Here is a 22310-nt window from a genome sequence, read left to right on the forward strand (position 1 = left end):
AGGAAAGTGGAGATGAAGCCACGGTGACATACTATTAGTATCAACAACAAGTATTTTAATGTAAAAGCTTACTTAAAATACTATAGTTGGTTTTTTAAGATTTATTTATTATGTATACAGTGTTCTGTCTACATGTATGCCTGCAGGCCAGAAGAGGGGCACCAGATCTCATTACAGATGGTTGTGAGCCACCATGTGGGTGCTGGGAATTGAACTCAGGACCTCTGGAAGAGCAGTCAGTGCTCCTAACCTCTGAGCCATCTCTCCAGCCCAAAATGCTATAGTTTTTAAGTTATTTTTTAAACTCGATTGCCTGTTTCTCGCATGTGAACTTTATAGATGATAGTGCCATGTTGACCAGCCAAAAAGTTAGATGAGCCCATTAGGGGGGAACTTCAAGGCTGTGAAGAGTCCACACTAACTTCAACCGGAGTTTGCAGCCTTCAGGGTTGCCTTGCAGACTGAAATCACGGTGCTAAGCCCAACATCGAATCCCTCACTTTTGATGTACCCATCGGTTGCTTTTCTCTTGAGGGCTCTGGAACGGGTTGGCGTGATTAACAAGAGTAAACGTGGGGCAGGAGGGATGGCTCAAGAGCTAAGAGCATGCGCTGCTCTTGTAGAGGACCTGGATTTGATGATTCCCAGCACATGATCAAGAGACCTATATCCGGGGCTGGAGAGATGGCTCAGAGGTAGAGTACTGGCTGCTCTTCCAGAGGTCCTGAGCTTAATTCCCAAAAACCACATGGTGGTTCACAACCATCTATAATGAGATCTGGTGTCCTCTTCTGGCCTGCAGGGACACATGCAGATAGAACACTGTATACATAATAAATAAATAAATCTTTAAAAAAAAAAAAAAAAAAAAGAGGCTTACAACCACCGATAACTCTAGCTCCCTCCTCTGGACTCTGTGGGTACCTGCCCTCATATGCACAACCCCACACATGCATATTACACAAGTAAAAAAAAAATTAAAAATTATAGCAAGCTAAACCCTGAGGCATTGGAAATCACCAGGTCTAAGTCACCTCACCCCCTTCCCTTCCATAAAAGAGAAGGCTGAGGCTCAGGGAAGTGGGGAAACTTGTCAGTACCTCAGAGTAAGCCACAAAAGACAATGTCTTTAAACTCTTCAACACAAAGTGAAGGGAATGAGACAGGCTGTATATACATGAGGGGTGGGGGAGGAAGAAAAATGAAACCACAGAGCTGTCCGATCGTGAAACATCATGTGTCGCTCCATCAGTGAAAAACGAAACCACCCAAATCCAGCTGGGGCCAACGCGACCTAACCAACATGGCCACTGACTGTCCTTGACGTCACGATAATGGCAGCTTGTCACCACTGGGCTTGCGACATTGCCTTCCCCATTATTTATCTGATGCCATAACACATCTGGAAAACCCCATAAAGGACAAAATAAGTGACCCCTATTCTGGAAAAATCCACACATCGAATCTCCCACCCCATTTTAACTCACAATCTCCTGTTCAGTTTGCTCATACAGGGGACTATCCAGAGTCCCAGTGACTCCAATCCCTTGAGAAGTCCTTATTTCCTCAGATGTTTTGTTCTTGAATGTTTGTCTCTTCCCATGCCCACACTTAAAGCCTGTATTGACTTAAGTCCAGAACTTCCCTTTACCTACTCAACTCCAATTTTGCTTCATACTGGCTTCATTTTTTTTTTTTCCATCAGGCTACACCCAATAGGAGCCTGGGGAGAGCATCCCCCACTGGTGGAGACAGGAGAACCTTTTACATCATGGATGTTTAGATGGTTTACATTTCAGTTCTTAAACTTTATGGACTGAGCATTCTCTTCAAGACATATAGGCAGTGAGGGACTCAGTCCAATGACTTAGGTCTGACACCTCCACGTTCCTTAATTCTTCAATTCCCAGGTTGCTCAGTCAACCCAGTGTTCTGGAAATACACGTTCCAGTTGCCAGAACACCTGCATATCCTTAGGGGATTTGGCTTCTGATGAGTGCAATTTATTCTTTCTTTGAGCTGGTGTCTTTTGACCCCTGAGCGCCATCCGTCCAGAAGACTCATGGCACCGTCCTTTTGGCCCTGAGTGATGTGTGCTGAACCTGTGTTGGCCTCCCGAGGGCATTGCTGATCTAGAGCCATCTTTCCTCCCTCCTTCTATCTTTCTTCTGTTTCCTCTGTTCCAAGTTCCCATCGGCTGGGTTCTGTCTGCGGCTGCCTCCCCGTCAGCTGAGCCTGAAGCATCAGGAACCAGATCATCCATCCCCCTGGTGGCAAACACTAGCCTCCTCTCTGGATGTGGGAACTCATGGGTACTGAGGTGTGTGCCTGTTCCTGTCTGCCCAGCCTGGACTCTTAACAAGTGGGCAGTAATCATTAAAGCATACAAGAAATTAAAATGGAGTTGAACAATGAGGACCAGTGCCCTCCTGGGGTGAGGGTCGGGTGGGTAAATCGGATCACAACATAGCATCAGCTCTCCAAGCTGGATCTGGGGAGAGAAGTAACCAAGCACACTTCTCTCCAGATGCCCACTTGTCCCCGTGCTCCTTAGGTATGCAGCTGAAAAAAAAAGGGGGGGGGGGGCGGGTAGGCTCTGAGGCTCCCATGGGATGCAGCCACCAGCTCGTTACTCTGAGGTTTTTGCTAAAGATTAATATACTCAAAAGGCTTATGTGGCGCTTATGCCCTGGGGTCTCTGGCTCAGGATAGGACAAACTTAGACAAGCTATGGCCAGGCCACCTGCATGGTGGCCCAAATGTGTAATCCCCCACCCCCCACAGGCTCCTATGTCTGAGTACCTGGTCTCCAGCTGATGCAGATGTTTGGGGAGGTTGTGGAACTGACAGGAGATGAAGCCTCACTGGGCTGCATCTGGAACTGCCCGCTCTTTCTCCTTCGGGTTGCTGTTATTGGGGTATTTTGACTCTGTCACCTTGGAACCTTAGATAAGACACAGTGACCTGTCAGGAAGGCACACTGGCAGAGCTGGCTGGGAAGGGCCCTCAAAGCTCATCAACAGAGGGAACACACAGCACAGGAAGGGACCTCTCTAGTCATTCTGTGGTAGCCTCTTATAGGTCTCTGAACTGGGCCTCAAGCTGTCCCCAGTGGCTGTACAGAGGGAAAAATCTAAAACCTAATATGTGTATCTTCCATGGCCCAAACAAAAAAATGACCTTGAATGTCTCAGAGAAGGGAGCAGACACTAGCTCTACAAACCATAGCTGACTTCAGATTTAGAAGTTCTCCGGTCCCTGTAAGTAAGGTCCCTTCCTGAGGTCTTGCAAAAAAAAAAAAAAAAAAAAAAAAAAAAAAAAAAAAAACAGATTCTATCACGAGAATGGAAGACTGGAAGCCAGAAAAAAATCATTCCAAAAAGTCTAATCACACAGGCCAGGGAGACTTTGAAATTGGAATCTACAAAGAGGGGCAATATCACCAGGCGATGGGGAGCAGATGTCACTAAAGGTCTGTGCTGCTGACATCAACCTTGTCTTGATGTCTTGTCCATGAGACAGGACCTTTCAAAGGTCAAGAGAAGCCCAGACATTTCCAGAAAATTCCAAAAAGGAGTCTCCTATGAGTTTGTTGGTTTCATGATCTTGACATGTGTTTCTAGACACAGGATGTCTTCACACAGTCAGAGTAAGGCAGTAGCATGTTGTGTTCAAGGCTGTCAAGGTCATCATGGACCAGTTTCAAAGAACTACCTCCTTTCTTTAGGACCTGTTGGCTGCCGATCTGAAAAATGCGCCCCTTTCCTGGGATTGGTGTCAGTGTGTCACTGTGTGGCCTTACACACACAACATCATTGGCAAAGGTGTCATGGCATTCGTGATCACTTATGAACATGATCTGGGGTAAAGTGGCCCTCCAGTCGCCCCAATCCTGTGATGTGCCTTAGGACACCTAGAGAGACTGGAGGCAAAGATGAGGTCACAGAGTGGGCCTGGGGCCACCTTAAGACGTGGTCTTTGTTCCCCTGGGTGCTGGTACAAGTGAGGACAGGCTGACCATGGTACCCCAACCTGTGACAACTCCATCCCAAGCCTAGACGAACCCTCATCCACTTCCATTTGGACCAGAGATGGTCAGTGCCACTGCTGGACCATAAGTCACTGAGCTGGGGAAGAAGAGCTGTAGCACTGAGGCTGCCCGGCCATCACAAAGCAATGTCATAGTCAGTGAGGACTGAAATTGGGATGTTGGGATCAGAGGTGAAACCGGATTGGAGTGCGGAGTGTGCAGAGGCAAACAGTTCATTGTGAACCTTGTGAGGTTGCTCCGCACGGTGTGCTGTTTGCTACTCCACCAGCAGGGTCAGTGCTGGACTCTGATGATCCAAGCCCTTTCTGTACCTTCTCTTCATCTTTGTGCAACCTAGATTGACCCAACTGTTCTAGAAAACACCTAGCAAGGCTCAGTCTGCGTAGGACACTGAGCTAGAAGAAGCCTTGGCGTAAGGCCACCGTGAAGCCCCTTGGTCCCTGAATCTGCTCTGCACTAGCTTCAGGACTGCAAATAAATGGCCCGCATCGTTTCTACAGTGTCACTCTCAATGGCCTGAGATCCCAGCAAGTGACAAACAGGATGTACTCAATGGAGATGTAGACTATGGCTGGTCGGCGTCACCTGCTGGCAGCACCTGGTACTGCAACTGACCGAGAGCTGAGCCTGAGCTGTGGAGGAAGGAACTTTAAAAACCACATGAGCAGAGAAATAAACACCCAATAGAGAGGTAAAGATTGTATGGAGAGAAAGTGATCAGAGACCACCATGGTCCAGAAGGCTTCCCAGAGTTCCAAGTTCTTACAAATAAAAAGAAAACTGCCTCTTAGTCTGGCCTCCTGCTGGCCAATTTCCACAGTTACACCTTGATTTTCAGAGCGTTCTCTGGGAGACTGCCCCACCGGTCAGGACACATGGACAGTGCTGTAAGGGGATTCGAGCTTCAGGAATTTGCCTCCGTGGGCTAGTGGAACATGCCTCTCTCCAAACCAGAGGTCCCCCCAGCTTTTATTGGTCCCCCAATATTCTTTACTCTCCACTGTATGGTGAGTCCTTTATAATCTCGGTCCTTACTTTTAAGGTTTCTTTTGCATTTGTGTGGAGCTTTGGGTGTCGCTCCGCCAATTTCCTAGCTTACCCATAGGCTCCAGCCACAGGGATAGGCACTGTGCCCAGAATGCACATTCTGCTCCTTATCTGGACTTCTGAGGACTTTCCAGCCTCCCAGGGTCTCAGAAAGGCTTGTTTATCAGTCCCTTGGGTCACAGAAAGGCTGCCTGCTTTTCTACCTGTGTGTTTTGAGATGAGATCTTTCTCGGGGACCTGAGCTCACTGATCAGGTGAGACTGAGACTGCCTCACCTGCAAGTGCCAAGGCCCTCTCTCCCCCACCTTGACCACGCTGAGGTTACAAGCATGTGCCGCCATGCCTGACTTGACCGAGCTCATGTGTGTGGCGAGCACTTCCCCAGCTGACCCATCTCTTTCTGTTTCTTCCCCGTACCAAATGAAAACATGCGGTCGGCAGGAAAATCAGGTATGGAAACAGGCCGGGCGACACAGATCACAAGGCAGCTTTATTATCGGATTAGTTGCGTGGGGAAGTTCTTCCCAGGAGCAGCAAGTGCAGGCGTTAGAGTGCAGAATCCAAAGGAAGGAGAGGCTGCTGGGGTCGAAGCCTACTCGCTTGGAGACATGCGGAGCTCTCTAGAGGTCTGTGGCAACCTCGGGGAGCTGGGGGGGGGCCTTCACTTCTAGGGGACCCCACATGTGGAAACGCAATGTTTCTGTCTCATTCCGCTCTGAAAAAAAAAGAGTGGAGAAGGGAATCAGTATCCCCCCTGAGAAGCAGCCACCTACACCCACATTCTTACAACCAAGGAAAAACATTTCCCGGAGCAAAGAAAAGAAAATTCCCATGATTTTCCTAGCTTCCCCATAGGCTCCAGCCACAGGGATAGGCACTGTGCCCAGAATGCACATTCTGCTCCTTATCTGGACTTCTGAGGACTTTCCAGCCTCCCAGGGTCTCAGAAAGGCTTGTTTATCAGTCCCTCGGGTCACAGAAAGGCTGCCTGCTTACCGGCTTTTCTTGCGGTATTCCTGCAGTGCTTTCTCTGCCACTGTGTCCATAAATTTGGGGTTATCCCTAGATAATTCTCCTGGTAACACCACTGTGATGGGGTCAGAGTCAAACAGCTTCACCACGACCTCAGTGACACGGGAGGGGACTTCTGAATCCGAAGAGTGGGTTGTCACCTAGGCAGAAGGAGGCAAATGAGGCATCCATACACGATGTCTAGAGTGTCCCTTTCTTTGTCAAAGGATATGGGATTTTTCTTTGCCCCTTCAAGCAAATACGAATCTTCTGTTATCTGTCACTAGTCAAGATGTCTAGACATTTCAGAGTAAAAATATCCCAGTCTGAAAGAACAGATGTCATTTGAAAATGAGCAGCTGGGCAGGCACTCCAGAAACTTGATTTTTCAAATGTTTTCTTGCTATCTTGTCTTATTTTCTTGTTTTCCCGCTTTGTTGGAGACAGGGTCTCACTATGTAGTCCAGTCTGGTCTCAAGCTCCCCACCCATCTGCCTCAGTCTCCCCAGTGCTGGCTTACAGCATGCCTGGCCCCAACATCCACTTGTACAAATGTTAGCTGCTCTGTGGTTGAAGCGGGGAGGGGGAGGTCTGAGCATTAAAAGGAAGCTGTTTTCACTGGCTGACAATGAACCAATTCATGTGCCACTTAACTCAATCCCCGGTAAGAAAGCAGCTTTGCAGTCAGGCTGACGGGTCGATGGGCAGGAAAGCTGCCCAAAGTTCCCCACCCTTAGCAAGCCACGGACCCTCTCACTTCCCTTCTCTTGGAAACGTCCTTGGATGTCTGACCTCAAAGGGCGAAGAAGGCATGTCAATGCTAAAGCATGCATAGGATTTCCCTAGTCCCTGCCAGTGGAACTCATAGGTGCTCTTGTGTGGTACCTTTGTCCCATTCCACCTCTAAGAGGCACACATCATCTCTAGACCACCCACGGGCCCCAGTCTAAGCCCGTGACTGGAACGCAAACTCACGGTGGAGACCCGCAGGTAATACTGGTCCTCGCCCTGTGTGAGGTTAGCCAGCTGGGACAACCAGTTGAACTGCTCGTTCAGCTGCTCCAGCAGGGATGAGGTGTTGAGCATCTTGCTCTGGAGGGAATGAAGCAGCTCGTTGTACCGCTTGGTCAACAGTTCGGCCACCTCGAGGGAGTCGTTCAGCTCCTGGCGCAGGTGAGCCTGCGCAGGGTTGTTGGCCGAGCAGTCTGTCCGGAGGAGAAAGGAACAGAACCCCGAAGGGAGAGTTAGGGGGCGATGAAAACGCCCTGGGGGACCAGCGCCTGCAGCTGGAATCTGCAGCGGAGCTCCTGCTGAGTGGAGGTCCACAAACCATGAAGCAGTCCCCCCGAAATGGGCACCAAGGCACTGCTCCCTTCATGCTTTGGGAAACAATGGTGGAGGGGCTAAGCTGTGCTGGAGCAGCGTGAATGAGTTCTCTCTGAGTGGTAGACGGGACCAGTCTTGGGGACCTGCCCTAGTGCTGCTGACCATTCTCTAGGGAGCGCCGAGGTCAACTGCTCCATGTGTTCAGACCTGGAGTTAACTCTCGCTGCCTTAGTGCCTCCCGGGAGTCATTTCCAAACAGAAGGAGCCTACTGTGCACTGGACACTCCCCAGAGAAGAGGAGCACCTAGGTGCACCTACTGTGTGCCAGACACAATCAGGTGCTCCAGGTGTCCTTTGCTCTCAAAGTAGGCTTGTTTTGACTTATGCACCAAAACTCCTGTTTGACCAGTAACGAAACGGGGTTTTCAGAAGTAAGAAACTTGCCCAGATCTAGAAGAGAAACAATCTTTGGAACCAAGATTGAACCCACATCTTCAACTCCTCAGTCTGAGCTCTTCCTCCTCTGAGACAATGGTTCTACAACATTCGCCAAGCTTATTTTTGAGCATGTTTGAGAGATTTGGACATTCTGGTTTGGTGCTGGGGGGAGGGGGGTTCGATCCTTGGCTGTCCTCATCCACCCACAGCTGGCCAGGGGGATCCTGAAGAGAATAGCGAAATTGCAGTCTTCCCTTCTGGTCCTTGAGTGCACTGCAGATCTCAGGTTTCTAGGACCTACAGAGTGTCCATATCGTCTGAAAACCAGTCCCCCCCCCCCATTATTTTTAAAACATCCAGGAATGGCTATATGAAAATGAAGCAAGACAAGAGAGAAGAGAGCCTTCTGGGCCTATGTGCAGCTGCGATCATTCATACTAAAATAAGACAAAATCTTGTGTGGGGCAAGAAACAGGATTAGAGACAAGAAGCCAGGCTGAGAAGAAATCTGTGAGAAATAACCTGAATGTTATTACTTACTACTGAATATCCCAAACAAGGAGAAGTCCCTGTGGGGCTACACAGTTGGTGGTTCTCAACCTGGGACCTTGCTACCCACCAGGGGACATTCTGGAAGTTCTGAAGATATTTCTGATGGTCACAGTGGAGGGAAGGGGGCATCTGGCAGGTGGAAGCCAAAGATGCTGTTAAGTGCTCAGCAGTGCAAAGGCCTGCCCCACAGGGTTGAATCAAGACGTCCCAGGCTACACGTCCCTGGTAGAGCCTATCCATATAACTGTAAGCACCATAAATAAGAGCTAATGGGTGCTAGACATGGTGACTGCTAGAGTGTGGTCTAAGATCACTAAGCCTGATGTAAGAGATCCAGGTGACTGGCTTCCTTGTGGTCAGACTCTCTGTCATTCAACTATCCTGACAGTTTCCTGGGGAAAGCCTGCAGATGTGGCCATATACTTATCTAACATTTCACACCACAACCTTTGCAAACACTAATGTTTGTTTGCATGGGCTCCTAACATCGCAGGAGTGAGGCTAGGAATGTTTAACCAGACTCTGAAGGCCTGTCCTGGCCAACCACAGGTATGAAGTAACAGCAAAACCACAGGGTTGATAAGGAAGATTAACCCTTTGTGATCTGAGCAGGGAGCGCTGCAAAGTCCGGGGACCACGGTAAAGACTGGGCTTGAGGCATGGGGCATTTGATCGATAGCCAGACCTGACAAAACTTTGAGGAACAGTTTTGTTTGTTGTTTGTATTTTGTTTTGTTTTCTTTAAGACAGAATCTCACAATGTAGCCAAGACTGGCCTTGAATCATCCTATCTCAGCCTCCCAAATGCTGGGATTATGGGAGGGGTACCATCACACCCAGATTGCCTGGGGGACTGCTGAAGGAAAATATTTCATCTTCTGAGGGACTCATCTACCAAAAAGAATGTGGCAGGATACCAAGGACCACTGTCACAAAGACATAGCTCAGGGTCCCATGGGAGAAACCCCAGGGTGCTATTCCTAAGCACAGCCTAAGTGAGATGTCTCATGTCTCATAATCTTAGGTAAGTCACTCAGCTATTCTACAAGATGAAAAGAGCTGTACCCAGCTCACAAGGTCATTCTGAAGGGTGAGCAAACATCTGAAATGTTTACAGCAGTGCCTGGCACGTGGTGAGTGCTCGTTAAATAAAATGCATGCCGTCTAAGATTTCATAATACAAAGTAAAAAAACAAGGCCTACTGTACTTGGCACTGTGGACAAAGTAACCACGGGAATTGCTGGTGGCTATAGTCAAATTCTATGGCGACACCCACCGTGGACTGCGGGTTTACCATGGGCCATCAAGGTGGTGGGTGCTTTAGATACACCTCATCTGTGTTAGAACAGTCTGCATCTGAACTTGATTTTAAGTACAACGGGTGTCGCTCAGTGGTAGAGCACTATTCCAGCTCCCAAATCACGACCCTAACTCTAGACAGGAGGACAGGAGGCTGTATATCAAGGTGAGGACTTTTCCAGGGACCCCCAGCTCACAGACAGAGAGCTAGTCTCTGAAGAAGGACCCTGCCAGTGAGTCACAGGTGACCCAAAGTCAGATGACCACAGTGCCAGATTATAGACTGGTCCCCGACTCACCCACAGACAAGATCTCCCGGCATTTCTCACACTGGCCCTTCATCTTCAGGCACCCTGTGGAGTTGTGGCGGATCTCCTTGCACACTGTACGGTCATCTTCACCTTCTGGACACATAGGAAGGGAGAAAGAGGCAGGCTGAGGCACACAGCCCTTTGGAAGGGAGCCCACCCAACACGACTCCACACCTCTGCTCAGCCCTGTGGTCAGCGGGAGATGCGGCGTGGCTGTTTGCCTGCACACATGGAATCGGATATCCCCATGGCTTCACGGCAGGTACGGCCCGTGTAGCCACCGTCTCCATCTGAGGAGCTCTCTCCTGCCATATCCCCTCAGCTGTGTGCCTTCTGGCATGACAGCGTTCTCTGCTCTTCATTCTCCTTGGCTGGTGTCCCTCCTAACTGACCATCAGTGAGCCCCATGGTGCAAACCACACCGCGTAGAAGATGGTGTTAAGACACAAAGCACCAATGAAGAATATTGCTCCTTAGACACTGGCTTCTTGTGTCCACGTTACATTTCATCCTTACAGACATTGCACACTAAGGTCACGGCCATGAACATCTTCTTTAAGGGCGAGCAAGGCTGTAATACATACAGTTCACTGCCCGGAGGGACAGGCTTCACACACCTCGCCCTCAAGAGTTCCTAAGAAAGACGCTGTGGTCCTGTAGGAGGCACAACCCAGGCCACAAAGAACACAGGCTCCAATCTTTACAGTGCTAAACTGAACTGGACCCCACATTGTCGTCTCATTCCTTGACCCCCATCCTAGCTCCTTGGCCCTGTAAATGGAGAGAATACCAGCCTAAAGGGCCGCTAGGAACATAAAAAAACAGCACATGCCAAGCCCCGGAAGAGCCCTAACATCTGGGAGGTTCCCATTCCTCCTGGGAAAGAAAGGCAGGGTTTTCTGACCTCTTATCAAATCCACGTCTGGGAACTGGAAGGCTGGGCTGTGGAACTGGACATCCATGGCCTGTTGAGCCTGGTGTATCATCTCGAAGAAAGGCTGGAACATGTTTTGGAAGCTCAGGGGCCCATAGTGGGAGAGAGGCATGAGGCTGCGGACCAAGCGGGACTTGGGATATAAGAAGTGAGGCCTCCTGTGTGGGAAGCCGAAGGGTGAGAAGAAATGGGTGTCCTGGGGCTCGTGGGTGAAGAACCGGTCCTGGAAGAGCGTGTCCATGATGCCAGACGCCCGGGTAAAGCTGTCCTGCATGGCGTCTAGGGCTTGGCTCTGCTGCCGGTCACTCTCCATCAGGGAGTCAATGCGGTCGCCGTTCATCCAGAAGTAGAAAGGCGAACTCTGGTTCAGAAACTCCTCCAGCTGGGACCCAGAGGAGCACAGTGAGGAGGTGTTGACTCCAGCCCCGAGTGCATCCTCCTCTGATCACACAGCAGGTGACCCCGGTTCCCACTGTTCTGCCTCCCCAAGAATACTCTGTCAGCTCATGTCACTCATCTACCTCTCACAGGTCTCTTCAAAAGAATCCCCTGTCACCTTTGACCATAGAGGACAGCCACTCCCACTGGGCTGGTCGGTCAGCCTTCAGGAAACAGTGACTCTTACGAAATCCCAACCTTGTGGAGCTCACAGGTAGGGACAGAATCAACGTTAATATGCTAAATATTCTTAATTCCTTTCTCCTAGTTGAGCACAGGTTTCTGCCATACCATGAGGCCATTTCACCCAGCTAGTTCAAGGTCTTCTAAGAGATGGTACCTGGCAAGCAGACCTGGGATGATTGTTTACATGTGCACTCATGTCAGACATCACCAATCAACCATGACACTAGAAAGGCAAGTCATCAGGCAGTGCTAATCAACCGTATCCAGCATATGGGATGAGGCCTATCTCATGGATTCTCCATGTTCCTCATTCAGAGCCCAGGCCGTGGACACGTCTCCTTCTCACCTGGCGGCCAACAAGACCAGAGCCGCTTCTGCAGACACGGGCGTAGAACTTCATACAGGTCTGCTTCAGGCAGGGCTTACACTCTTCCCAGAGGGCCATCATGGTCTCGTTGCAGACTTCCGGGAATGCCTTCAGTTTCATTTCAGAATCCCTGGTGTCATCGAGAGCATCCTTTGGGAAGATAACAGGGCCAGGTGAGCCACACAGAGTCCTGGCAGGCCTCCCTGGTCTATGTACAATGTACTACTTCAGCCCTCATCTTCGCCCTAGCCCTCCTGTCCTGCTGCCCCCACTGGGCTCTCGGCAGCCTCTTCTCCTCCAAGGCCCGGATATGCTCTCAGCTTTCCCTGACCTCTCTGACTTACTACTCTGACAGTCTTTTCCTCAGGCTCCACCTCTCCCTTACGCCCCACTTCCTCTTCTCATTTCCCCCAAGACACCAGTCCCATCTTTCTATGTAACTGTGGCCCCTGACATGCAAATCGAAGCTATCAAAACAGAAGTCACACCAACCATCAAACTCATTAACGTGCCCTTGGCCCAGTCATTGGATCCAGAGAGTGCCAAAATAAAAATTTTAAATCCTGTGCCTGAAGAGATATTAGTTTACTGCAGATGTGGACGTCTACGTATAGATATGGAAAAGAAATGTGTGTGAATGGTGGATATGTATATAAATTCTGCTCTCTCTGTGTGTGAGTGTGTGTGTGTGTGTGTGTGTGTGTGTGTGTGTGTGTGTGTGTGTGTGAGTGTGCACCAGAGCCAACTGAGATGCTCAAATGTAGAAGACAAGTTAAGCAAATGGTAACACAGCAGCCTTCAATTATCATCAGTGGTCTTAGCTACTGAAGGTCAATTACATTCTAAAAATAGTATCGTGAACTGTGAGGAATTAAGATATGTTTGAGAGTGAGAGAAATACATCTGCATAACTTTCTCTGCAGTATAACATTATAATTGTTCTATTTTGTTGTTGTTCATATCTTACTGTCTGTAATTTCTAAAATAAGCATTATCATAGATAGGTACATAAACACACGTCTAGAGGGCTTGGTACTATCCACGGCTTCAGGCTTCCACTAAGGGTCTTGAAGCCTGCCCCCTGTGGCTAAGTGGGGTTGGATAGATGACTAAGGACAGATTACAAAGTTTTCACATTAATTTTTAAATATTATAATAAACACTTTCATGTTAAAAGTAATTCTGAATACAGAAGAAAGGAGTAGTGGAGAGTAGCCAGACGCTGCTGTGATCCCCTCCCGAGTCCCGCACCATGCCCTATCTTCACCAAGGATTAGAAAAATCTATTGAAATGAATCTGGGCTTCAGGCCCTGGGCCAGACTTGCAAGGAAACCAGATCCAAGACCTCAGCTCCGAGGCTTTCACAAGCAAATGTGCTTTCTCTGTTTCCTTGGTCCAGCCCAGCTTCAGCAAAGCCCTGTACAGACTGCACTAGGACACCATGGCAACCCCACGAGACATCTGCCCACCATGTCCCCTTCCTCCCCTCCAGCAGGGAGAGGGCCAGGCCCAGGCAAGGCTTGGCCCTACCTCCTTCTTCTTCTTGGCTTCCTCTAAATTGTCGAGCAGTAACTTGCGCTCCGCGTTGGTTTTTTCGATGAGAGTCTTGATCTGCTTCACTCCCTGGACGGCGTTTTGAATTTCCTTGTTAATGTACTTACTCCCTTGAGTGGACATTTCTGTGAGAGAGAGAGAGAGAGAGGAAGGTAGAATGAGTTGAATGGAAGAAAGGGCTGGAGCAATAGCCCGCGGGAGCCAGTGGGGCTCTGAGAAAGCCCTGCTCTGATGGGGGCGGTCGGAGCGGTCAAGCTGAGACACTGTCACCACCACCCCAAGCCAGTGGCAGCTGCGATGGTCTCTGTCCTGCCTCTGTGTCTCATCACAGGGGTCATGGTAGATGCCACCCCCACCACTCAGGAACACGGACCACAGGAGCAGTACAGAGAGAGGCAGCCATACTATGTCTGGTCCCTGCCATGCCACCCTGAGGAGCCAACGGCCCCCGAGGATATTTCAAGGAAACGAGGGGGAAAAGAAGCGTTAGTTAACCTCTTAAGCATCAAAATAGAAACAAAATCTGTGGTTGTGGATATAGATCTTTCTGGAGTTGTTCAGCTCAGCCCGGCCTTTGAACTTCTTTGTTCCGGCGAACAGTGTCAGGTGATGAGGACAGGAAAATCAATGAAAGAGCACGGGACACCATGGAGACAGGAAGGTAAATGAAGAGCTGCGGTCACCATGGAGACTGTAACCAGGGCACAGCAGCAGGTGACGGAGGCGATGACACATGGTGTCACAGCGGCACCGCTTACTGGATGCTTATCCTGTGTCAAGCACCGTTTCCCACACCTCAAATGTGTTCTGTCTACTATTCCTGATGCCAGGGTCACACACATCCAATGAGAAGGGGGAGTGGATGGGGCGGGGGGCGGCGGGGGCGTTGAGCCAAGGGCACGAAGTTTCAATTACGCAGCATGAGTAAGCCTGGAGGTCAATGGTCCCCGCGGTGCTCATGGTTAATAATATTGTGTTCTGCCCTCTGTCATGTGCTAAGAGGATGTATTTTAAGTGTCTGAACCGCAACAATAAGGTGAGGTGATGGATAGCTAGTAGCTTGACAATGGCAATCATTTCACCATGCATATCAGCATGAGAGCATCGGGTTGTATTCTGTAATATATCGTTTTGATGTGTCAATCATATCTCAGTAAAGCTTGAGTTTAAGAGCAGATCAAGAGAGTGGCCCAAAGGTTTACAAGTGGAACAGTGGTTCTCAACCTTGGGTCACAACTCCTTTGTGTGTGTGTGTGTGTGTGTGTGTGTGTGTGTGTGAAATGACCATTTCATTTCACAGGGGTCACGTATCAGATACATTGCATATCAGATATTTACATTATGATTAATAGCAGTAGCAAAATTATAGTTACAAAGTAGCAGTGCAAATAATGTTATGGTTGGGGTCACCACAGCATGAGGCGCTGTAGTAAAGGGTCACAGCCCAGGAAGGTTGAGGACCACTGAATTAGAGTATAGGGCAGACTCACACCCAGGACTGACCCAAATATCTGGGTTTTTAAATGAAAACCCTCACAGCTATGAACAAGAGGTTGGGAGAGAAGGAAGGAGGAAAGGCAGGTTTCCGGGAAAGCCTTGGAAGATGGGGAGGAGGGGATGACCTCAGATGACTACTTCATGTTGACCTGTATTGTTCTTGTCCGGAGAAGGACACTGGTGAAACCAGGTTTCCAGGGGGAGAGGTTGAGGGATGCAACGGTAAAACTGACAAAGTTTTAAATGGTCTAGGCACAGCTTTGAGAGAAAAGTAAGGGAGCCAGGGAGGAGACCAGGAAGGAATAAATGAGTGGCTTGGGACATAGAGGTCAATGTCTAGAAGGCACCTGACCACAAACACAAACCAAAACAAACAACAACAAAACAGGAGCTTAGAGATTCAGACGGAACAGGGACAGGGACAGACCCAGGGTGCAGTATGAAAACAGCCCTCAGCACTTGGGGATGAGCTGGAGAGGTGGCCCTACCCCAGACCCCACCACCACCTGAGTCTCCTCAGTCTACTTGCCCTGGAGCTCATTGTCGGAGACCTCCTGCTCCCCCAGGACCATGCCATTGTCCCCGGCCAGCAGCAGTCCCACGCACAGCAGCAGAATCTTCATGGTGCGGCCTCCTCTGGGTCAGGAGTCCTAGCAGGTCTGTGTGGAAAGAACAGGAGAGCATCATGGTACCAGCCGGGTGGGCTCCTTATGAATTTCCTGCAGCCTGCTACAGCTCCCTGAGAAAGGAGATGGGGTGGGATTGTAATCTGTGGCCCTTGTCTGTCTGTCCCCCTCGGGTAGCATGACTGCAGTTTATCCCTGAGGAACATAGGGGGGAAAATCATCCCTCTCCTATCCCCTTCAATGATCCCCTCAGAGCCCCCAGGGCTATCTAAGTGTGCTTTTCAGGAGTCAGAGGTAACATTCACCCCCTTCAGTCAGCACAAATGGAAATTCAGTCCATTTGACTACATCTGGGTGAGGCGTTTGCTGGGCTGAATATGGATTCAAGGGGTGGGGGTGGGGGTAAAGAAGCAAAATAAGGAGAGAAGGACTGTGTAGGAAGCAGAGAAGCAGAGCGAGGGAAGGGGAAGACAAAGCCGGAGATTAGCAGTGGGCCCCATGAAAGCCCCTTCAGGAGGACAGACCCATTGGCTCCAGCAAATCCCTTTCACATGCCTGTTCCCTCTAAGCCTGAACCAGCATGCTCTGCCAAGGTGCCCCTGCCACCACTGGGCTGGCTGCCCTGAGCCAGGGGACACAGGCTGAAGCCCCAGGATTACACAATGGATCCTTTCCCAGAAGCTGGATTGTTTGCATAAACACACACACACACACACACACACACACACACACACACACACACACACGCCTCGTATCTCCAACCCTACGCAGAACGGCTTATCACCGACTTCCCACAGCCACAGGAACAGAAAAGGGAGGAGCGGTCTTTCTTCCTGAAATGGCTCACTCTAAAACATGCTCTCAGCTGGACAGGCCCATCGGCACACCAGGTAGATCATTAATAGGGAAGGCCTCTACTGAGGTGTAGCTATGGACACAGAGGCAGAGGAGCCGCGTGGGAGAAGAGACAGGCACTTTCCCCAGCAGTGGGTGGGCAGCTGGACCAGCCTGGTTTCAGATCCACTAGGAAGGTCCCGGTCTCCCAGATGCTCACTGAGGCCTGAAACGCCTCAGGCAGGGACAGACCCTTGGCCGTATCAGAGATGAAGCCACAGAAATACCTGTGGGTGGGAGAAGCCTCGAGCGTGACTTTTGGGAAATAATCCATTCAACAGCCTTGGAAATGGGTTCTGACCAGAGGATAGTATGATGCCCAGAAGCAGGGCAGGGTAGCCAAGGAAGAGCATTGAATGGGAGGGAGGTGAGATGGTTTCAAGATGAGCGGCAGTGGCCCTGGGTCCTGCCAAGGGAGACCTGGGGCCTGGAGAGCCACCCAGCTCCCAGATAAGAAAGGGGAGGGTGGCTCTTCCACCCAACCTCTGCACCTCTATGGCAGTGCCAAAGCCCAGTTACTGTTGAGTCTCCCAAGACACACCGTAAGCCAATGGCCACCCCAGGATGAGAGCCCAGCACTCCAAAACCCCACTTTAATATTCTTTCCTTGACATCAAAAGTCTTACATCTCTCCGCCTCGGTTTCTTTATCTGTAAAATGGACCTGATACAGACCTCAAAGGAGCGATCGACGGAGCCTCCACTCTGTAAATCTCCCAAGTACAGACTCCCCTGATGTCTGGTGGTAATGCTGACTCTGGGTCAGAATTTGCTTGTCTCAGAAGCTTCCAGGTGCTGCGGTGCTGTTGGTCCAAGGACAATGCACACAGCCTGGTGCCCTCCCTCTCTACACTGACTCACTTCCTCTCGTCATTCGGAGGCTGGCTCGCTGCCTGGCTACCAACTGCCCTGAGTGGATGAGCCTCCCCAGGGCCAAGGACCTCCTTATCTAACAGGACAACACTGTCTTTTCCCTTGTGGCGTATTTCCTCCATTTATTTTCAATGCATTTTTATGAACCATCCCTTTATAGGTCCTGTTTTCAAATATTCTTTAAAGTCACACATCTGTGGCTGTCTAATATCCCACTGACTAACATTTGAGGTTTATTTTATTATTCTCACAAGGTTGGGCACTAAATGGTACTCTCTTGAGCTTCCAGTTACAGAGCCTGCATAGACACTTGGATTCCTAACTTCTTCCTTTAAAACAGCAGCAGCAACAGCAGCAGCAGCAGCAGCAGCAGCAGCAGTTTTTAAAATTGGATCCAGAAATTCTGAAAGCCATCGGGCTTCAGTTCTCATTCGTTTAACGTATAACGCGATCTGGTGGGGTCAGACGTCTCAGGCCTGGTGGAGCAATTCTCTGAAAGACTGAATGCATTCAGCCCTGTGTTAAGCAGGACTGAATGGCTTCAGCGCGTCCTTATACACACATCTTTTTTATTATGTGCTGTCCCAGGAGCTAGAAGGGAGGTGTAAACACGGTGACTCATGCATGTAAGACATCAGCCGCCCACCAAGATACGCACCTGCACGCAGCACGCAGCCGCTCGCGCCCCTGCGCCTCCCGCAACGCAGCGCAGGCTTCAACCCTCAGTTTCCCCATTTTTGCAAAAGGAAGATCTTTGCATTGCGGCCTATTACACAACCTTGAAATTGTGATCCGGGCTAATGAACACCGGGACTCCCGAGTCTGAGCCAGCGCGCAGCCCCCGTGCCATCCGACCCGAGGCTCGGCTGCCTGGTGACGGGACTCTGGCCTCCTCCCACTTCCCCAGGGCTGCGCCATCTCTCCACCTGGCTGCTGTCCCCGTCCTCCCATCCCTCCCTTTGTGGCTTCAGCACAGCGCTGGGGTAGGAAAGGTGCGGATGTCTCACCGGTCCGCAGCGTCGCTCCAGTGCGCTCCTCCTGGTGACGCTGGTAGTGAGCACCGGGGAAGCGCCCTATTTATAGTGCTCGGCTCAAGTACACCCCCTTCGGGGCTGGCTGCAAACCTGCATGACTCACGCCCAGAGAATGCCGGGGAATGCACCAGGAGCTTTCTGGAAGCCTGGAGGTGGGGGTGGGGGGTGCAGGACTCGGCGGGGGGCACCGGGGGGCGCATGGGCATCACAAATGACACTGCCGGTGCCAGAGGGACCCTAGCTAGCTGGCTGCTCTTTTCACTGCGTGCTACCGGAGGCCTCACAGCCAGGCCCTAACAGAAGAAGAGCCTTAGAGGAAGATGGTACACACACTACTCTGGCCTAATCACGGTCCACTCCATTGCACATCCATCTTCCACATTAACCCATTAACCGCTTTCTTTTCCCCCATTTAAATGGGAGAGTATCAGAAACACTGAGGATAACACAAGGCATTGTGTTAGGAAATACTTGGCTCTCTAAACGCCGCGCTGGGCTGCCTGTCCCTTGGCAGACAGATGCAGGAAACAGAAACGGGTTAAGAAATGAACAAATTATACACCAGGAGTCCAGAAGGCCTTCCCTGTCTCTGGGATCCATAGAACCTCAGCATCGTTCCCATGCCACTGGGACCCAGTCAAGCGGGGTGGGCTTCACTGGTTCTGGCCCTAGGAACCTCGCACCGACTTTCAAGTACACTGTTCCACTTTCTTCAGTGGTATGGCCACGGGTAAGGTGCCCGGGTTTCTGTAAATAACTTGCCTCTCCATGCTCCTGTAAGCAACCCTAAGGAAACTCATGAGAGAGGAAGAGAAGAGAAAGAAGAGATTATGGGAGGCGGGAGAGGATAAGAAAGAGTAAACGGAGGTGTCTGAATAAGATCAAAATGCATTATATACATGTACGGAAACGTCACTATTGAACTCATTATTATGTATAATTAATATATACACTCATAAGAAATTTAAAGCAAAGACTACTTTGTCCCAGACTTGTCATTCACATCGGTTTCTGGACAAGGAGCCTGTCGTGGAAGTTCTCCACTAGGCCCTGCTGATGAAGTAGCTGGTCTGTGTCCAGAGGTGCTGAGACGTTCCCCAGCTGTTTTCTTGGGAGAGCAGGAACATCTGTTACTGGGATCTCTGGAGAGAAAGAACAGTCTAGGAGCCTCTACCATGTTGCTACTTCTTGGAGAAGGAACCAAGCTTCCCACTCTGGACTCTGGAACATTTGTGTGTCAAGAGACAGGGCAAGAGCCTGGCATTCCGCTCAAGCTGGTGAGGCCCCAGGGCAGGTAAGGCCGTTTGGGTGGCAGGCGTTGAATTTTGTGTACAAGAGAAAGGGTTTGAAGGAGAGACGTGTTGTCAGGGCCTGGGCGTCCCTTTCATGTCTGTAAAAGAACAGCGCGCGGGAGGCCAGCTTTCCACTTGCCCAAGGCCAGAGGCTATGGTGATCTGGACCTTTCCCAAAAGGCAGCCTACAGGAAGTGTCTAGGCCTAGGCAGAAGTGGGCTAGGGCTGGCTACCGTCCCAGTTGTGCCTAGAGGCACCCGGTGCCTTTGGATGAACCACATTGCCCTCGGGCTTTATTTTCTTCCGTCTGGGAAGGGTGGGTTTGAAATGTGTCCTCTCTAGGACTTCCTTTAGCTAGCCTGATCCAACGCCAAGTTTGAGAAGATAACTAACCAAAGAACAGCGTCAACAGAACCTTGGGGGATTTTTATCCCCTAGAAACTTCTTTGTTTTTCCTTAAGGAGAAGAAGAAGAAGAAGAAGAAAAAAAAAAAAGAATTCTCAGTAACAGCTACATTTTCCGTGGACACTGGTGTCCTTGTAACTTTTTTGTTCCACAGCCCCATTGCTGGATGTTGTGGGCAGAGACTACAATAGCTATATCTGTAAGAACTGCTCTTTGGAGGTCAGGCAAGAAGATCTGCCTTAGTCAGCTGAGGTAGGGGATCCGGGAAGAGGACGATAAGGATTCCCCGGCCACGATTACAAGTGGCCGCTTTTCTCCAGTTCCCAAGTATGCATGATTTGGAAATCCAACTTTGAGAAAACTGGCACAAATCTTTTTTTTTCCCCCATCTGAACCTGCTTTACTGTGTATCTTTAACTTTTTCTGTTTGCATGAGCAAAACCTTAAACCTGTCGCATGGCTCATTGCACACTGGCCGCTCAGGCACATAGGTAGTTGCTGGGAGACATGTCTCTGTACCATGGCCAGCATGGGAGACACAAGAGTAGGAAGCCGTGTTTGGCTCCATTTTTGTGTGTTTAGACCCCCCCCCCTTTTTTTTTAAAGCTTTCTCAGGTCTTATGTGGATATATGTTTCTGGACATTGGGCGCCAGATCCACCCCAGAAGTTCACGGCCTCCTTGGATGAACATTCAGTTTCTCTTTTGGTTCTTGAATTTGTAGGACTGAAAATATGATAGACGGTACAACAGGAAGTGGAAAATGATTCAGTAGGGACTGATTATAAATTGAGACTACATGGAAGCAAATTACAGTCCAAAGCTTATTTGCACACGGAACTAGAGCAAAGGGAGTTGTCTGGATATTGGCAGTGGCGATAAGTTGCACTAGCATGTGCATCCATTTCTGCCCTTGGGCTTGCTCTCCCATCATACCGTTTCTGCCTCAGCCTCTAGAGAGTGTCGGCAATGCCGTCGAGCCCCACACCCCTGAATGTCAGTTCAGGCCATCTTAGGAAGTAGAAATCGCTCCCATCCCGTTACTCGTTTCTCACATACTGGGCAGAGGATTCATTTAGGCTAACTCAGCATTTGCGGAATTAACCCCAAACCTCTGAAGTCAAGTTACTGGACATGAAGCATGGCTGAGAGGGGCCGTAACTAACAAAGCTGAGCCCGACAGCCCTACTGCGTTCCAGCTCAGAGAGCACACTCGTAGGAAGGAAGCAGTCCTGAAGGAGAGGACGTAAAACCAGAGAGAGCGGAACCTCCGGCACGGCACAGATCTTGACGGCACCACTTGATTCGTGTGTGCTTCTGTGTGTTTGCGGATGTGCTCGTGTGTGCAGATGCATATGCATGCACATGTGAGACCACAGGACAACCTCGAACGTCCCTTCTCGGGTAGAGCCCAACTGTGCGTGCTTTAGACAGGATCTCTCACTGGCGTGAAACTCACTAGGTAGGCTAGGCCAGCAGCTCACCAATGAGCCCTAGGAGCCTCCTGTCTCTACCTCCCCACCTCTGAGATTATGAGTCCGGGCCACTTTTTACGCAGGTACCAGGGATCTGACCCAGGTCCTCATGCCTGCATTGGATGAACTACTTCATCTCCCCAGCCCTGGCTTTTCAGTATTCTAGGAGAATTGCCACAGACAGCTGGTTTGACCCTCACGTAAGATCTCCTTCCTACTCAGCATCCCTGTCAGGTGCTCCGTTGCTTCTATTTGGATGCCCCCAACCTGAGAACTAGCTACTTCCCTTGTAAACATGTGGGAAGGTCTGTATGTCAAATTACTCTGATTGGTTAATAAATAAAACACTGATTGGCCAGTGGCTAGGCAGGAAGTATAGGGGGGACTAACAGAGAGGAGAAAAGAAAGAACAGGAAGGCAGAAGGAGACACTGCCAGCTGCTGCCATGACAAGAAGCATGTGAAGATGCCGGTAAGCCACGAGCCATGTGGCAAGGTATAGATTTATGGAAATGGATTAATTTAAGCTATAAGAACAGTTAGCAAGAAGCCTGCCACGGCCATACAGTTTGTAACCAATATAAGTCTCTGTGTTTACTTGGTTGGGTCTGAGCCGCTGTGGGACTGGCAGGTGACAGAGATTTGTCCTGACTGTGGGCAAGGCAGGAAAACTCTAGCTACAATTGAGTTCTTTAGTTCTT

General features: G+C 50.0%; 1 protein-coding gene across 3 annotated transcripts; it reads right to left on the reverse strand.

The window, feature by feature from the left end:
- Positions 1-5567: 5567 nt before the first annotated feature.
- On the reverse strand, positions 5568-18519 carry Clu (clusterin). Of its 3 annotated transcripts, none has more exons than XM_028890006.1 (9): positions 18413-18519; positions 15543-15672; positions 13493-13641; positions 11941-12111; positions 10941-11352; positions 10025-10129; positions 7085-7314; positions 6095-6270; positions 5568-5813 (listed from the first exon to the last, which is right to left on the reverse strand). In XM_028890006.1, exons 2-9 carry the CDS (start codon positions 15634-15636, stop codon positions 5804-5806), a joined length of 1347 nt encoding a protein of 448 aa, XP_028745839.1. In that variant the 5' UTR covers positions 15637-15672; positions 18413-18519; the 3' UTR covers positions 5568-5803. The 3 variants fall into 3 exon arrangements, with proteins under 3 accessions (XP_028745839.1, XP_028745840.1, XP_037064339.1); XM_028890007.2 differs by lacking the exon at positions 18413-18519 and adding an exon at positions 17208-17359 and having other exon boundaries at positions 5569-5813; XM_037208444.1 differs by lacking the exon at positions 5568-5813 and having other exon boundaries at positions 6091-6270.
- Between the last annotated feature and the right edge of the window lie 3791 nt (positions 18520-22310).

This window comes from Peromyscus leucopus, chromosome 9, assembly GCF_004664715.2.
Source record: "Peromyscus leucopus breed LL Stock chromosome 9, UCI_PerLeu_2.1, whole genome shotgun sequence".
In the NCBI taxonomy this organism is placed as follows: domain Eukaryota; kingdom Metazoa; phylum Chordata; class Mammalia; order Rodentia; family Cricetidae; genus Peromyscus; species Peromyscus leucopus.

Bases quoted from the DNA above. Each gene is read 5' to 3' on its own strand.
- Clu (XM_028890006.1), bottom strand. From the start codon at position 15,636: ATGAAGATTCTGCTGCTGTGCGTGGGACTGCTGCTGGCCGGGGACAAT. The intron at 10,130-10,940 runs GTCAGAAAACCC...CTATGTGTCCAG, and splicing joins AGACGTGGATTTGATAAGAG to AAGGTGAAGATGACCGTACA. The intron at 7,315-10,024 runs GTGAGTCGGGGA...TCCTCCGGACAG, and splicing joins CCGGGAGATCTTGTCTGTGG to ACTGCTCGGCCAACAACCCT.